This window comes from Poecilia latipinna, unplaced genomic scaffold (genome assembly GCF_001443285.1).
Source record: "Poecilia latipinna isolate Pla-1442-1.1 unplaced genomic scaffold, P_latipinna-1.0 Scaffold675, whole genome shotgun sequence".
NCBI lineage: Eukaryota > Metazoa > Chordata > Actinopteri > Cyprinodontiformes > Poeciliidae > Poecilia > Poecilia latipinna.
In genome coordinates this window covers 21,627-39,511 of record NW_015113291.1, presented here as the reverse complement: position 1 = coordinate 39,511, position 17,885 = coordinate 21,627, and the positions used below count along the sequence as shown (strand labels likewise).

Below are 17,885 nucleotides of genomic sequence, written 5' to 3'. Positions count from 1 at the left end.
ATATTGTTACTTATTTAATGGAATTATGAAAATATAGGTTAAACTGGCACATTTCTAAATTTGTGCTTATTTTAATTTATTGAATTGTGTTGCTTTTGACAAACTAAAGAGAAACACTTTTTTTTTTTTTTTAAGAATAAGAGTTCAGTCGGCAGCATTTTTTTACTCCCTAAAATGTTTTTCTCGCTTTTTTGGGAAACACTCACCACTTTTCTCTGTGTGAAATCGTGCTCAACAATAAGCGTCTTTATCTGCTGGATGCTGATTGGACAGTGCAGTGTCACACTCTTCCTCCTTTATTGCTATCCCTCTGCCCTGCCAAAAAACAGTGATGTCACCCTTGTTGCCATGGTCACAGAATTGCAAGCAGGAACATGCCAGAGACGGGGGAGGAGCTGCTGCTATGTTTCTGAGGCCATGCAAAAACTAAATATACATGGAGTTGTGCAAGACATTTTATTGGATGTTTTATGACCTTGATCTTGTTAGTGTATGTGTTCTGTTGCCTTGAGTGATCCAGTGATTCTCAGATAAGTTGAGCCAAATTTCCATCATATTTTATGACCTCTTTTTGCCACCAGCTGTGTGGAATAAGCATAAATATTTATAGCAATTTATTTCAAACCGTTTAACCATTGCAAAGCTGCCACTCTCCATTAATTTAGGTTTAAATGTGTTTCTACAATTCCCAAATAATAATAAAAAAAAAAAAAAAAACTTTGCATGGGATTTGATCGGCGCATCATTTTAGTACTGTTTTTTGATAGAGGGTGGTTTAAATTGAAGGAGAACGGTGCAGGTGAGAAGTTTCAGTATAAGGCAGAGTTAGTGCAGACTTTGTTTTGTTTGGGGTGAATTCAGTGAGATGCGTGAGGCTGAACGAAGCAGTGGAAAGTCCCCTTGCTGAGACTGAGCCAGTAGTAGTTTTCCTTATCCCTTCTTGCTTGAACTCCCACTCACTGACAACTCTGTAGGCCCTCTGTACCAGGACAAGGCTGCGGATAGAGAAATAGTTCACACCACACACGTGTATATGAAGTCTCTCCACAGCTATTTCCCCCACAACGTTGCTGACCAGATACGCTGCTGATGCCAGGGGTTTATGCCTCGCTCAGCAAACTGAAGAAGTCAACAACATCCAAAATTTCAGCTTAAACAAGGTGGACAGAAAAACTCTGTCTTCAAGCTGCATTTGCAGTCGACCTGTTTGAAGAAGCAATATAACACTTAACATTTGGACATGATTTATGTCACTTAGAATAACTGCTGATTATAAGGTTGGAAGTATAACTTTTGTGCTATTTGAAATTGCAAAAGTCACAGCCATTGGTGAAGTTTTGTCTCTGATTCATATGTACATATTTGTCTTTCTTCCCTTTGCAGGTGAGGCAGCGTTAAGAGGGGACCCCAGATTCCAGTCCTTGTCGCTATCCTCGTCTTCCTCCTCGTCGTCCTCTTCTTCCTCAATCTCCAGCCACAGGACTGGCCCTCCTCCCATCAGCCCCACCAAGAGGAAGCTCAGTGGGGACCAGGGGGACAGTGACATGGATGACAATGAGCACGTAGCTAAGATGAGTCGCCTGTTTGCTGCACAGCTGTGAGTACATACTAAGATATGCTCATATGATACGCTCATATAAGATTTTGAATGTCACTATTGGTCTTTATCTATCCTCTTTTTCACAGACTCCATAGATATTGGAGTTAGTTAGTGGAGTCGCCTCATATTTACCAGATTGAGTTTTGCCTGTGCTTGCTAAGTGTTTCTGTTGGCTGGGTGAGCTGCAGTACGGGGCCGTTTTCTCAGAAGTCCCAGTTTGGACTCCAGGATTCTGTGCCAGGTTTAGTTGGTTCTGCAGAGTAAGATGCCTCTTAAAGCTGGATCTTACTCTGAAGGCTGTGAAATAGTTGACTGCATAACAGAAAGATAACTCATGTAATATTTCCACATTCCCACTTCAGACTAGGTGGCCATCAGGGCTGAGTCATTCATGGAGACTAGCCACTGCTATTTATTACAAACAGACCAATAGAAAGAGCTGTGCACACTTGTTTCCACCAGTTAGTTAAGATATACACAATTGAAATGTGTAAAGACACACAGATTTTTGGACAATGCTAACTTCTTGTTTTGTGCAGACTAAACATGAAGCAAAAATAATGTAGGTTATATGAGAGTAAATAGTTTTGAAGCCGTCAGAAAATAAAGGATTTACAAAATCATTCCTCTTTATGCCAAAAAGTATATGCTGTTGGTTGATATGTTCATAAACCAAAAGCTCAGGGAGTTAGTTTCTTTACCTTCATTGCCAAAAGAAAAATAAAAAGAACATTTTCCATATCATTGTTTGTTTGAAATAAGACCTAAAGGGAAGATGTTATTTGACCCGGTTCCTGGAAGGGCCCATATAAAAATCAAGTGGTTGTCTTGATCTGTGCTGTTATCTCGCTTACTGTTAAGAATTATTATCTATCGTCCTCACTGTGTAGTGTTCTCTTGTTGTTTGTCACTTTATGATCCACTTTATATGCACTCTGCGGTTGAATTTTCATGTATTTATTACCACTTGCGCCTACTTGTGCATCATGAGTTGAACAAGTTGAACTTGGTTCTGGCACTCTGAGTCAAAGTACCAAAGGACTTATTGTTCTATCAGCTCTCATTTTGCCACAGTCACTTTCTCTTGTAGCCATTTCTTTGCTTAGAGCTTAGTTTTTAAAAGATGAAACTGTTGTAGAAATGACATTTAGGGCTGTGCTACCATAGTATTCACAATTTCACAGTTTGTAATTTGACCTTGAAGTGAGTTGATCGCTCAGGGTATTGGTTAAGCTCCAACAAGTTAAAATTTCCAGTTGCCTTGCTTCAACTTGGTAGTAAATATAGAGCTTTAATTGTTATGGAGATATATTTTTACCCTGGAGACCTTGTTTCCTTTCACTCAGCCTTAGTCATTTACTCTGAAGTTTCTCTAAGGACATACATTCCCTGGTAAAGTCAACGGCTGACTGACTTGTTGAAACCAGCCGCCAGAGTTAGCCTCTGACTTGAAGGCAGTGTTTACACTGGAGTGAAGAATGATGGGTTCACTAATTCACACTAAAAATAGTTTGTGAAAATACTTTTCTTAAAAACACTGCAGGGTGAATACCACAAGCACACATGCATGCACACAGTTCTGATATGCAGAGGGGGCAGCTCAGCTGCATGTTGCTGAATGTGTAAAATCGATTGTAAATCTTCTATGTATGCTGATAAATGGATCTTTGTGCAAACTAGGTTTTAGTTTTCTTCTGTATGTTTTGTCAATCATATTTTCAATGTTGACACCGGTTTCATGCCCCAGAAATGTATTTAAAGTAGATGTAATAAGATGTTTTATTTATGCAGTTAGTTAAATTTAGTAGACCTACTAGCATGAGAATCTAACTGTATAATAACCTTGAGCAAAATATTTCTGTCAGTATTCACAAGAAAAATACTAAACATGGTATACCATGGTTTTTTTTAAATGTAAAACAGGATTGCCAGAGTCATTCCTAAATCTGCTAAAATTAAATGAACTTAAATTTTATGTAATAATAATCCTATCTGTACCATTTATTTCTGTTTAAAGAATTAAGCAACAATAAAGAGTAAGCCCTTGCTAGAGTTATGGATGGATGGTACTACTTCAGTTTCCTGGCCATGGCTGTTGGTGTTTTTCTTGGCCATGTATATTTTTCGAACAGCTTCATTTGTTTTTGTTGTTGGCAATAACCAATGATAGTTTTGTTATAGCCAGCTGACCATCAGTGTGCAGAAATAGGTGGGCGGGAAATCTTCTGATTTAAGAAGATGCCTAGTTAGAGGAACTTGTGAGGAAATGAAGGAAAATTTTAACTTTTCTAAACTTTTACTGTAACTGAATAATAAACAAGAAAAAACAAAGTTATTTAACTTTTCTTTGAAATCCAAAGTCTAGCTCTAATGTATTTTTTCCAGCAGACTCGATCTTATTAGTACAGTTCCACCTTTTCATGAAGTAAAGTATATTAAAATCTTTAATTGAATTCAAACAAACCCTGTTTGGGCATTGACAGTTTTAGTGGCAGGCTCTTTGTCTGCACTGAGGCTGCATCTGCTTTAGAAGTTATTCACATGTATTGCATTCTGCTGCCCATACATGCATGTGCGTGTTCCTATTTGTGTGTGCATCTGTGCATCTGTGTGGGGTGAGGTCAGACAGCAGGGAATACTTTCTCATTTTCTCTGAGGAGTAGGAGGAGTCTTGAACAAAAGAAGCCTTATCCTGCCCACTGGAGCCTGCAGACTGGAAGCTTGCTGCAGCCTGTTTGCCTCTGCACCACTCTGGAGTTTCAGAGCCACCAGTATAGAAGTCTTCAGCCGTCTCATTTTTCCTTCAACTTTAGTGCCAGTAACACAGCCAGGTATTGTTTTGATTGGAGAATGTTAGATGAGATAGAGGTAGAACTTTGACTCCCAGTAGAACTGAATCCTAGATGGAATTACCGTTTATGAAAACATGATTTCTTTGCTCCGAAAACAACAAATGAAGCATGACCGTCAATTTGATAGTCTATTATTGAAGAAAATTTAGTTTTTCTTGAATTTCTGACATATCCACATTGTGTTTATGTCCTGTGCCCCTCAAAACCTATCCATACAGCAAGAATATAGGCAAATCCAGTATGCCAGCATGCAGAAATACAGATGCCTTCTACTGGGAACTCCAGAACATTTTTTTTCTCAAGGATGTTACTCCAGAGGCTTTGTTGGAAGAAAATAAGAGGCCAAGGTTATGGTGTGTTTGTATGCATGTCCAAGCCTGGGGAAGTCATTGTTATGCTCTTGTTTTACATGAGACTATTTATGTAATGAGCATGTGAGGGGAAGAGGGAAGGATCAGGTTTTTTCTTCCTTTTTTCAGCATGTGTGGCTTTTTGTGTTCATGTTGTTATCTTAGCCTTCTTGTGGTTGTTCCCATATTCAATCAGCTCCAGCTCTGATAACCAACCAGTTTCTCTGCTATCACTTAGCTACAAAACCTGCCAGATTTCTCAGTATTTATGCAGTATTAGGTTGTCAGAATTTACTATCAGCATCAGAAAACATGTGGAAACTGGTCTTTTATTTTTTTTTTTAAATTTAGATAGACACACATTGTTGGATTAAAATACAGAAGTTTGTGTTGTTTATTTTATTAGAAAGGGTTCAAATATTACTGCAGCTCACTTATAAAGATTCAACAGAATAAACTGGGTTAAGATCATTATATACATTATATAGCAATTGGTGAATTCACACTGCTTCCTGTTTTTTATGTATCTCTGTCTTTTAGGTCTTTATTCTTTCCAGATGTTTCCTGTCTGTATCTCTCTTTTTTTTTCTCTCTTCTTGAATTTATTCAGTAGGAAGTGAACATGTGCCCAACCAAATATTTGCTGGAAAGATTTTTCTGAAGACTTCAGAGCAGAACTGTGAGAAAAAGTGTAGAACTTTTATAGCCCCTGTGCATTTGCCACAAGAGAAAGCAGAGCTTTTCCTTCAATAGCTTGAGTTCTATCTCAAACTTTCACTCCTAAAACTTAAAGACAATTTTAGTTTTCTGCTTTATATACATGCTTCTAGTTTTGAGTTGTTGAAAACGGGCCCAAAACAGGTATTTTTGACCCTTTCAGTCATTGAAATGGACAATTGTAATCTGAAACTTGAGGTTGACTTAAAGACGGGGTTCCTTTCAACTGGCTCCTCTAAAACCTCTACTTAATGACAGATCTGAGCGTTTAATATTGTTCAAGATATTGTACCGTATCATTTATGTACTGAGGGCTTTGAATTTCTGGGTTTTAAATTAAGGGATCCTGCAGTGAGTCCCAACCACAGTGACTACCACTAATGCCATGCTGCACAAACCCAAGACTTTATAGGACAGACTCAAAACAGATATTTGCTCTGTTTTACTCTCCTGCCGAGTTCATTCTGATGTTCAGTTACACGGTTCATGAAAAAAGCCGAATTTAAAAGATTGTCATTACAACCTTCACTTTGAGAGTACAATAGAGCTTTGCTGTCCTAATGTGTAGTAAATGTCGGTTATAATTTGTCATTGGGTGTTTTGTTTTTCTTTTCTCATCCATATAAACACGACTGTGTGTGAGCGTCACTGCTGTGTGGTAAAATGACATAAAACTGGCTGACATCGTCTTATTATACATTTAATAATAATCAGTTGGGATCTGTTTTTTATATCGACTCTGATTATTGGATTAAATAGAATTTCCACCGTTTTCTGTTGTAAACTTTGATGCATGCTTTGTATTTAATAAAAAACAATTGGATAAAGGTTATGGTTACTTTTATGAGATAAACAAAAGCAGTTTTGCACTGGGGGTGGGGGGGGAGTATTTTAAAAAGAACCTTCGGCACACTTTTCTGTTTGTGTCATAATCCTGAAAAAGATTAAAACTTTCCAAATCTGAATCAGTTCAGAATTCAAAGAAAACCAGGAAACAATATAGATCAGGGAAAAAATGAATCAATCCAACTCTACAAAAATATACATGTGTATGTTTATTTTCCAGAGACTGTTCCTTTTTCCCAACTAGAGTTTTTATTGTGTTTTATAATCCACCTCGTTTTATCTCAGGTCCTTGTTTCATGAACAGTTCTCTCTATCTGCCCTAATGTCCTCCTCCTCCGTCCTCCCAGTGGGACCTTTCAATGAGAATTGAGGTGAGTAGTGGAGACAAGGACACAGGCTGGGCTTTAAAAGCCTGAACCCTGACATGAAGTGTGATTTAGTGGGTAGTCACAAGCCACAGAAAGACGAGGGGGCAGATTGATTCAGCAGCCATGCCATTCATTAGGCAGATTTGTTAATCCCCAGTCATTGGTTCCTGTGACGACTGCCCTGTTGTATGAGGATGTGGGCATGGCTGCTCCTTGGCCGTGATGACAGTCAAACTGTGACTCGTCTGTCGTCTTCCCTCTAGGCTCGGGTATTGGTTACATCTGGAGATAAAATAAGAGTTGCACAACACACCTATTCTCTACATGATTTAGTTCAAAAAGCTTCGACTTTTTTTTTTTTTTTAGCAGAAGGGAAATGGATATTGATGCCACTAATGAAAAACACATGAGCTTGTTGGTGAGCAGTGAGCCTGGGTTTATAAAAGTCCTGCCAAGTCTATCCCTCAGTTGACCCTCAGGAAGTTTGCTGCTGATTGTGAGAAAAAGAGAGGGGGCAGCATTAGGAGAGAAAAAGACTGGGGGGTCTCTTTGCTCATGTAAGCTCTCAGCACAAACGAAGGAAACTACCAACCTCGCTCGCGCTTTCATGAGCTAAAGGTCTGGACCATTCACATGCAGCTCCCCACTTCCTCCTCTCTCCTGTTTTGTGTTTGCTGTTGTTTGTGGAGGATGGTGCTGTGGACTCCAGATGCTTGACCCAGCAGTCAGGTTGCCTGGTCACATGGTCCTACAACTGTTTATCTGAACTTGCTTTGCATCCAAACACACCTTAAAGGGCTCCTCCTGGGTTTTCACCACAGAGTCTAATGTTTGCTCTCACAACACAGTGAAGCAATCTTCACCATTTTGAGGAAATGCCTCCACAAGTTATTTGGAAAAGAATGAAGTTGTTTTCCACCCTCCATTATAATGTAGAATAGTTTGCAATAAATTAGATCACTTTTACTCAGTTGACCCTGAATAGCTTATATATAGAAAATAGAGAGAACACTTCTCTGTTAAAAGGCCAGTTTTATTGGGAGGGAAAAAGTTCCAACCTGCCATCAGATATACTGAAACTGAACAACTGTGAGTAAAGCTCAGCTGTTCTGTTAGGATTTTCCAGATGCTTTTTCCAGACTCAATTTTTCTTATACCTTAGCTTAAAGCAATGGTTAGTAGGCCAGTTTACAAAGGATGAGACTGTCCTCTTGTTCAAAGTCATCAGTCAGGAGAATGGTACAAAAAGACCCATATGTCTTCCGTATTCTTCACATGTCTAGACTAAGGAGAAGATGGATCGAATAATTTATTTCCTGGCCTGGCTAAAACCTGCCAACGCTCTACAGAAGAATGTTTCCATTTGTGACGAAACCCAACTTGAACTTTTAACCCACAGCTTCTTAGGATATATTTATTACTAAATCAGCCATGAACATCAGAGTAAGGAGAGTATACCTACAGTCAAATGTAGTGGTAGCATCATGATGTGTGGGTGAAATTCCCAAACCTCACAATTTGAGAGATTTGGAGAACTTTGGCAATGTGGTAGTGAGCAGGTGGAGCCTGATGGACTCCAAGGGATGAAGACTGAATGCTGCAGTTATATCACAAGCTGCTTTAACACGGTGTTAGCATGCAGGCATAAACATTTTATTTCCTCCCTTTCTAAGAAAAAAAAAATGTTTGGGTTCTTTTAGTTGTACAGTATGTGAAAACATTTAATAAGGATGTGAATACATATGAAACTTGTGCTTGTCTGTGTAGAAGCGAGGAGTGTGTGTAGGTTTTGTATATAAATAAGCCCACCCCCTCAACCCCTGAAGTGGGTATGCAGGTGGAGAGAAATGAAGAGCTGGAAGGCAGTACAGTACGTTTTGCTCCCTCAAATTGGGCCTCAATGTCAGAAGGGAATGGAGCAACACAGGAACACACACACACACACACACTCACACAAGGAACAAGGACCACATATGACGCACTCACTGGAATAATCACTACCTGTTAAACTGGAAGCGAGTCTGCACAATGTCAGGTATAAACGCTGTGTAACAAACATATCAAAGTTATTATCACCAGAGCTGGAAAAAAAACAGGCAGAATGTGTGTTGTGTTAAAGTGTTGTTAGTGTAAAGTCTTATCATCAGTTCTGGTTTTCCAGGGATGAGCTCACATTTTGGAGAGAAGAGAGACCACTCTTTGTGGCCAGTTGGGCTTCCATGACCCAATTACTCAACCCACTGTTGTAGAAAAGAGGTTTAGGGAAATGGAGCTAATTCTAAAGGGGAACGTTTCTAATGTGTTTGCAGATTTAATCACATGTTGACAGTAAACTTTGGCTGCAGTTTTTTTTTTTTTTTTTTTTTTTATATTCAAGGGTATTAAGTGTGCTGGCTGCTCCCTCACTAGGGAGAGATAATACTGATTTTCTTTTTCTAAGGAAATCACTTTAAAGCTTTGAACTCGCTGCCCATTTGTCCCTCTGTGCAGAAATAAGTTTGGAATCCGTCCATGTTGGATAAATTTAGGCGACAGCTCCCCTTGCCTTGCTCACATGGAGACACTGTGTGAGAGAGGTTGCGATTCTACCAAAGGGGCTTATCAACACTCCAAGTTATCTGAGAGATTAGCGTTTGAGTTTGTGTCAGATCATTACTGTACGGTCATCTTTTAATCTGTTCGTTTCTCCTTGATTCCTCTTTCTTCACTAGTTTTCCGTCTGAGTTTTTTTTTTTGTATAAATCAACAAATATGTCAAACAATTGGGAAACTCACTTGTTGATTAAATAGAAATTAGGTGTAGTTGCTAAGGTAAAGTGATTTCTTCTCGTTTCACAGGAAACCGACAGACTACCGCAGCTCCCCTGTTGTGAAGGACCATCGGCGGAGTCCCAGCGAGCGCATTGTTGTTCCTGTTCATCTGGGGGTCCAAGCCAACCACCTGTATGGCCACGGCCACCACCACCACCTGGCCTCGTTAGCAGGCATGGACCAGCCCTTGGCGCTTACCAAAAACAGCATGGTGGCGACGCCACGCAGCAGCACGGCAACCATGGCCTCGGTGGCGCACACAGTCAGCGCAGTGGAACGGCAGCAGGTAAAACGCGTGTCCTGCTTCTTCTGACTCCAACGCTGAACACTTTCTTAAATAGTTCAGTTACTTAGTCACAATCTGACTAATGTGCTTTTGTTAGTCTCGCTTCCTCTGTGGGGAATTTATTTATTTTTTTTCTTTAACTGGTGCAGAATTATTCTGCTTGCGTTTCTCCATCCCACTGTTTCTTGCATATTTGCTGGACAGCATTTTTTAGAACTCTTATTGAACACAGCGCCTTTTGTTCTCTCAGAATCGTCCATCGGTGATCACGTGTGCTGCAGCCAACAATCGCAACTGCAACCTGTCGCAGTGTCCCGTCTCCCACAACGGCTGCTCCAACTTCACCAACAACCACAGAAAAATCAACAGTGAGTGCAAACACAGTTATGAAGAAATGTTTATTATCAAGTGAATTGGGTACTTTTTGAAAAAAAACCCCCCAAAAAAACCAAAACGGATTATTCAGCTTAGAAATTATGCAAGGTTTATTTTAACAAGCCAGAATTTCTTTTTTTTTTTTTTCATGCCCGGTTAATATCTGGAGGTAATGAAAAACCCAGATTTGAACTAACCATGAAACACACCAGACTGAATGTTTAAGCTTTGCTTTTTTATTACTTGCTTAGTTCATTTAGATATGTAAGCCTACATTTTCAGTAATTTGAAGAATTATTTTAAAATACATGGGTAAAGTTTAACATGAGATATAATTTCCATTTCATCAATGAAATTAGTATTACTAATATCAGTAATATAGTAATATAGAACTTACTTTAAAAATTATCTGCCATCTTGAATATTCAAGATTTTACTTTGAAGTGTATTTTTATTTTGAAAGGTCAACATAATCCCTTTTTTTTATCTCTGCTTTAGTTACTTTAGCAACGTTAAACCTTCTTCAGCAATTATCTGTTGTATGGAATATTAACTCTTTTGTTTTGGCTTCTACTTTAGAAAATAATATTTTATTTGATATATCAGTGCTTTTATTTTGAAGAGTAACTGCAAACTCTTCAAAGCAAACCAACATGTAGAACCGAGTTTCCTATTTAGAACATCTGTTTTCTTTAGACAACCAGTCTTCTTTCATTGCTGGTTTAGGCCAATTAGGAATTTGGATCATTCGCAGTTCACCGAGTTGCTCTCAATGAATCGCTATGGCAGGCAATAATAACTTAAACATTCTTGTCTGTTATTTCAACACTTAAAAAAGTCACTTCAAGCCTCCATGACTTTCTGAGAATGTTGTATTTTCTTTGCCATAATAAATTTAAAATGGCTGTTTTTATGATCCCACTGGGATTTCAATGATCTCATTGAGGTTAACGGGGAAATTTAAAACGGTCTTTTTGTGTATATAAAAAAAGCCCCGGGAAGTAAAGTAGATATTTCCAGTGACCTAAAATTACTTGTTCTCAAACTAATTTAAGGCAATAAATTGCCCACAGAAAATCATAAAGCGGAATATATGTGGGATGTTTCTCTTTTCATTATCAAATTGGTAACCGAGAACTGCTTTTCTTCCAGCCAACACGGACTGCGACCCTGTTATCGAGGAACATTTCCGTCGCAGCCTCGGGAAGAACTACAAGGAGCCCGAGCCCACCGCCACCAACTCTGTGTCCATCACTGGCTCTGTGGACGACCACTTCGCCAAGGCGCTGGGCGAGACCTGGCTGCAGATCAAAAACAAGGGGAGTCCCTCGTCGTCCGGCAGCAGCCCAAACTCCTCTCCCGACAGTCGCATGGTCAATCACAACCACTCCCCGTCTGTGGTCTCTTGAAGGCAGAGAGGATCCCCCCGCCCCCTTCTCATCCAATCATCTCAGCTCCAAGGTCCATGCCCCTGCCATTTTGGTCTGTCACCAGCTCCCAAGAGGGACTGCCTGCCTGCTGGTCTGCTAAAAACAGCCAAAACCCTCAAGCCTGCTCAGTCACTGTGGATCACTCAAGCAATAAAGACATGCTCACCTCCCTTCCATTATCTGGCTCTGCCGGACAAAAATCAGTTCTGACTGAGGAAGATTCAAAAGCGGAACATGACTGGCGCATCAGCTTGCTCCTTCCAGTTTTTCATCATCCCTGCATGGTTGGCTTGGAGCTGAGCAAGTGTTTGTAGTTTTATGTACATAAGAAGAGGAAAGACTGTTTTAATTATTCACTTTCTTCTTTGGCTTTTTTTTTTTTTTTTCTCTGTTTTGCTAACAATAGTTCTGTAAGCTGATTCTGTTCCGACATGCCTGGCCTTTTGAATGAAAAATGAGAAACACACCTTAGAACGCAATCACAGTCCACCTTACCATGCTACCAAAGAAACCTCAACCCGTTATTCAGTGCCCACCTTGAAAAGCACACACACACACACACAGACACACACGCAGCCCCTCCCCTACACCTCACCCGTCTGCTGTACGCGAGCTCTGGCTGTTCGGCTGTTGTACATGACCTTAGATGATCGACTCAGTCTGATTTGCACTACTGCTTAAAAAGCTTTGGGTGGCATGTTAGGGTTGTAATCTGACTCTGAACACACTGGGGCTTACAAAGTGTATATTGATGCAATCACATCTTATCTCACGTGTTGGAGCCCTGCATTGATTTCCCAATAACTCCCGTTTAAAGTCTACCTGAGATTCGTCGACTTCAACATGTGTGTGCAAAGTCTTGCATGCATTGTCGTTTGTACAAATGTAAACACACTCCAGTTACGTTGGGCAGTTAGAAGCATGTTTGGTCACCCGCTACAAAGTACTTTTAAGCATTAGATAGATCATGGCACTTTGCTTGGACAGAAGTTAATTAAAAGCAGTAAAGGGAAGGTGTGTGTTGCCGTCTTGAAGCCAGGCTTCTGATCTGTGATCAGTCTCCAGCAGCACCTACCTGCAGAATGTCTGTCCACGTCGTGAACTCTCTGAAGGCAGGATGGGGTTTTAACGGACTAGATGTGGGAAAGTCCAGAAATGTATCAACATCAAAGTGTCATCACAGAAACTGCTCTGAGCTTCCCTCTAATCTAAGCACTTCTCAGGTGAATTTATGTTCCACCGTATTTTACAACTTCTTGATGTTGTCTAAGATTACGCTTTAAGAGTGTGAGAACAAAAGGACTGAAGAATAAGCAAGATGGAAATCAATGCCAGTAACTCTAATTTATGGAGGGAAAGTTAAACATTGAAATTAAAAACTGTTCCTATTCCCAGTTGAACTTTTAACGGTTCGTATTGAATATGAGACCCAGATAGAGGGTGGAGCTAACATTTCCCCTGAGAACTACCCGCCTGACGCCCCTTAAGTTAAATTTGAATGTCGATCTCTTATCAAGTGAACAAAACCAGAATTTGTTTTCTTTCAACATCCGACCCGAACGTTGGGCTCCACTGAACCGTCTGCTTTGATGTGTTTCAAAGGCGTTAACTGCTGACACTGATGAGGGGATAGATGACGCTGCACGTCACTTTGTGGTTTCCGAAAAGAAAAGAGGTGGTGGGGGGGGGGCATGGCCTGGTTTTCTGACTGGGGGGGGGGGAGGATTATCATAATCTCTTCAAAGACACCTTTTGTTTATGTGACTCTTTCTAACACCGGTGTTAGAATTATACTTGGCTAACACCCTGCTATCTTTGTCCCCCCTCCTGCAGACTGTGGTTTAATAATTTCTAAGGTTTTAAAGGTAAATTAATGCTTTTACAGGTGCATGTATTTTGTTTTATTTTTTAAATAGCTGGTATCTATTAGGGTTTTTAGCATTTCAAGCTTAACTATTAACCTTTTTTTTTTTTTTTCATTGAGACGTTTGTTGTTACTTCTTTTGTTGTCAGTAACAGACATAGACACTATACACTCACTGCTGGGTCAGTTGTACTCCATGTTATTATTATACTTTTGTATTGTTTTCCATTAATATTAGTATGGTAATAAGCATCTATAGTGGGACGGCCTCCGGACAGGCTCTGTTAGGTGATAACGGCTTCTTTCTCTCAAAACCGCCCGGCACGACGACGCCTGACGTCTTCGTGTCGGGCTGGCTCTGGGTTCTGCTGTTGGTTTGGGTTTTAATCAGATGTTGATCCATCGCTGGTACAAGATGCTACAAACTTCAGTGTGAGACACCAAGTCGATCCAAACTGTCAGGTTTTCATCAGAAGCATCTCTTAGCCTAACTTTTGTTACACCCACAGAGTCTACCTGAGTACCAGGTAGTCTCAAAGACTTGGATACATTTGGTGATGTATCCTCTAAAAACAATTCGTCTGTGTTTTATTGACAATTAAATACATATTGGAATTGGAGAACTAAACAGATTGCAAACTAGTTTTTTTTAGCCAGCAGCTCTTTTAACCTCCCTCACCTGACATTTTATGCTTTGACTTGGTGTTCAGTGCTTTCTTTTCTCAAGAATGGCTTTGTTTCTCTCCGGCCTAATTACATTATATTTTGTAGTACAACCTGCACCACGGTGGCATACATTCCTCCAGTTGGGAACTTTTACAGGCCTCAAGCATCTTCAACAGTAGCCAGCGTTCCCTCCACGCACCTTTCTTTTATCCAGCAGATTTGTTTCAGACAAAAGGAACAAACTTACTTGGGGTGCCGTAACATTTTCAGCAACATTTAGAGCTTTTGTTTGAGAGACCTAGACTTGTAGTAGTGGAATGGAGAATCATTTCACGTCACTGAGCTTTGAGTTCATAGATGAGGTTTATTACTGTTTGCTGTTAAGCAGTCGGTAGCGAGTATGGTGATCCTACAAGGTTCCAAAGATGGAAGGTGTCCTCTGGATTGTCCACACATTCCATCATCAGCTACCAAACCAGATGGGACGAAACAGAAACCCAGAACGATTTCATGAAAAGAAAACAGTTTTACGAGTTTTCTGTGACTAGCAAGGTGTGGCAGGCGGGCTGGGGTGGCGAAGACTGAGCTGCAGGAGCTGTGCTTTTGTTAGCGCAAGCTGTGAGTCACCAGACATTCACTTGGCACTTAAAGTCTACAGTGCAGCAAAAATGTGAGTCCCCCTACAGATTTCTTTGTCGCATTTTTAATATCACATGAATATAACCAGGGTATTTATAAAAACAATCTTTGGATGATTTTATTTATGCTTAAGGTAAAACAAGAAGAAGCTAACCCTTAGCTTCTGTCAAAAGGTAATCACTCTAAACCAGGGTGCTGATTGACTCATTTTCAATGCCATGGAAATAACCTGATTATTGTTGTTTTAATTTGGCCACATTGACCACTCCATGCATGAATGGCCCTAGTAGGTCATTACTAGATCTCAGTTGGATTGAAATTCAAACTTTGATTAGGCCACTTCTTCAAAAATATTTTTTTAACACTGACCTTTGACTGAGCCATCTTGGTACACTTTAAGTGATTGAGGACAGTAAAATTGAACATTTTTACATTTACTCCTGTTTTGTTTATCTGATATTAGAATTGGTTTGTTCTGGAATATTTAACTGGCAGAAACGGGAGAAGTCTGTAAAGGGTTAAATACTTTTACACAGCACTGTACTTTAAGGTCTCACGGCAACGCCTCTCCATATAAACCGACTGTAGCGAGCGCCTTGCTAGAAAACATGAGGGAAAGAGGCTAGAAGTCCAGAGGATTTTAATTTCTATCATTTACTTATCATTTCACTACCACCCTGTAGGTAGGAGGCGAGAGCTATGCTTTGGCATGCACTCCCTTCACACTGTAGGAAAATCACTTAAAATACTTTTTTTATATTAGGTAACTATGAGACCATCATTACGCTGTGCGTAACGAATGTACAGAGAAAAAAAATCGTAGGTATTTTTTTGAGGAACAATTAATTTGTTAATGATATGTAGCTATTTAATTGTTTTTTTTTCTGTCCTTATATTGTAATCATTGCATTTTCTTTTTTTTTTGTGTGTGTGAAAAAAGTTGATCTTTTTTTTTTGTCAGTAGTTTTGTTTGTCTGGAGTAAAGGTTCAAGTGCAGGAACACAGTAAATGTATGAAACCACATTACGCCACACAGATGTGTCGTCGACAATCGCTACTTCCACTCATACCAGTTCGTCTACATTCATCAGAAATCTGAGACATTCAAACAAAAACATAACTTGGAACTATTTTTTTAAATTTTTTTTCTATTTTTCTTTGACGAAACGATTACCATTAAAGTGTAAAAACAAAAGTCACTGGCAGTTACATCTAAAATGCATGTAAGCAACTAAGTCTTGCTCTACGGATGGAGACTGAATCACATTTGAATCCTCTATTTTGATCAAGGGCATCTCCGCCCCCCCACCCCCAATAATTTTGGTGGTAAATTAGCTGTGAATCCACCACCACACTTTCCACCTTTAATAAATCTTTATTAAGTTGTACATTCAGCTGGCAAATCAAAGAGGAGTTGGTCTTCACTCTGATTGCTCCACATGTTCCAGGCCTGATTTCTGAAGTGGAAGTAGCATGTACTTAGTGGTAGTAGTACTCTGAACTGTAAGACATAATGTATCAAAAATCAACAAATTTTGTGGCTCTGTGTCTCCTACTCAAAAGGTTTTGGCAGGCCACCTTTTTTGTACGTAAAATAGCCTTGATGAACAATAAAGTGCTTTTAAACCACAGACTGCGTGTCTCTGTCCTGAAGCTCTTTTCATGTGGTTGTGTGAAGAGTTGGAGACACTTCTGCAACTAAACACACGGAGTGTGTGGAAGGATGTCGAGTGCATATAGTTCCATTACACAGAAACCACACGGTCATCTAAAGCTCTTTGATGTTAAACTGAGAGGAAACTTTTTATTACACTTTTTAGGTTAAACACTAACAGAAGTGAATTAGCTAAGCTGAAACATTATTCATTCACAATTTCTGCTTTGCTTTTAAACACTGATCTCATCACTGAGCTTTTTTTTTCTTTTTTTTTTTACAGGCCTTAAGACTCAAACAAGTTAGCAGACACAGGACAGTGCAAAGTAAAAATAAATCAAACAAAAAACTTCTGAAATCTTAATTTGTCAACTTGATTTGGTTCCCGCCAGTCTACAGTCCAGCTGCACAGAAACATCTGTGTGCAGGTTTCCTCACAGGAATGATCTGAAAGCTGCTTTTCGTATCAGCTGCTCTGTATATGTTTGGGTCTCTAGTAAACAGAAGATGAGATGGACGGATCTGGCGAGTCCTCGGATGTGTTTTAGTGCCTGATGCTCTTCTTTTCCAGGCTGAATGAGCAAACAGATGTCAAAACCTTGCTGACAGAATCAACTAAACCCGTTTATTGTGGTGATCATAATTTACAATTTAAAGAGACAAGTCAACACTTAATTTTTGCAAACATGGTTTTACACACCACAATAAGCCCAAGCTCGTTGTCCGCTTGTGAAGAATTAGTTTTACCATTACTGCTCAAGTGTGACGACGCACCTCGTGTCTAATGTACAGAGCTTGATGTTTGGTATTGTGAAGAATATTTTTGGAGTGAAATCCTCCCGCTGCTCCACCCCTTCAGATGCTCTCGTCGTCGCTCATGTCCCAGATCTGACAAGAACAAAAACACAAAAGAAGTCTTTCAGAGATAAAATGATTAACAAGGCAAAACAAAGCAGCATTCAAGAGACGTCAGAGAAACTTCCAGGAGACTTTTTTCCTTTGAAAGCTCCCGCAGCAGCAGGTATTTGGGCTTTAAAGTTTTCCTACTAACAATTTAATGTTACGTTTACATTCTGGAGTCTCGAGTTGGTATGCTCCGTCTTCACAAACATCCTGAGTAAATAAAGTTCCGGCTTCAGAAATACTGTTTGCATGTTTTTATCACCAACTATATGTGAAACTGAAAGCTACATTGCAATAATACAGAACAAGTCCAGTGCATCATCATGCAAACTAATGCAGAGCAAAAAGGGATTTTGGTCATGTACTACACAGGATTCGGATTTCTTCTAATTGTTAGAAACATTCAGAGCCTGGAGTGCTGCAGATTTGGAAAAAGCTTTTCCAAAAACATTAGTGAGAATCACTCCAAGGAGCTTTCTGACCAGGAAGTGACACAGAAACACAGAAGGACCGGCTTTTCAGGA

The 17,885-nt window shown here is 39.7% G+C and overlaps 1 protein-coding gene across 3 annotated transcripts in view; it reads left to right on the top strand.

Moving 5' to 3' along the window:
* The window catches only part of vgll4b (vestigial-like family member 4b), a 41,733-nt gene extending 25,298 nt beyond the window's left edge, over positions 1 to 16,435 (top strand). For all 3 annotated transcript variants that reach the window (XM_015044443.1, XM_015044445.1, XM_015044444.1), the window contains 4 exons: positions 1,384 to 1,597; positions 9,572 to 9,830; positions 10,081 to 10,198; positions 11,358 to 16,435. In XM_015044443.1, coding sequence (XP_014899929.1) covers positions 1,384 to 1,597; positions 9,572 to 9,830; positions 10,081 to 10,198; positions 11,358 to 11,614 — 848 coding nt within the window. In that variant the 3' untranslated portion in view covers positions 11,615 to 16,435. The remainder of the gene's footprint in view (positions 1 to 1,383; positions 1,598 to 9,571; positions 9,831 to 10,080; positions 10,199 to 11,357) is intronic.
* The last annotated feature ends 1,450 nt before the right edge of the window (positions 16,436 to 17,885 follow it).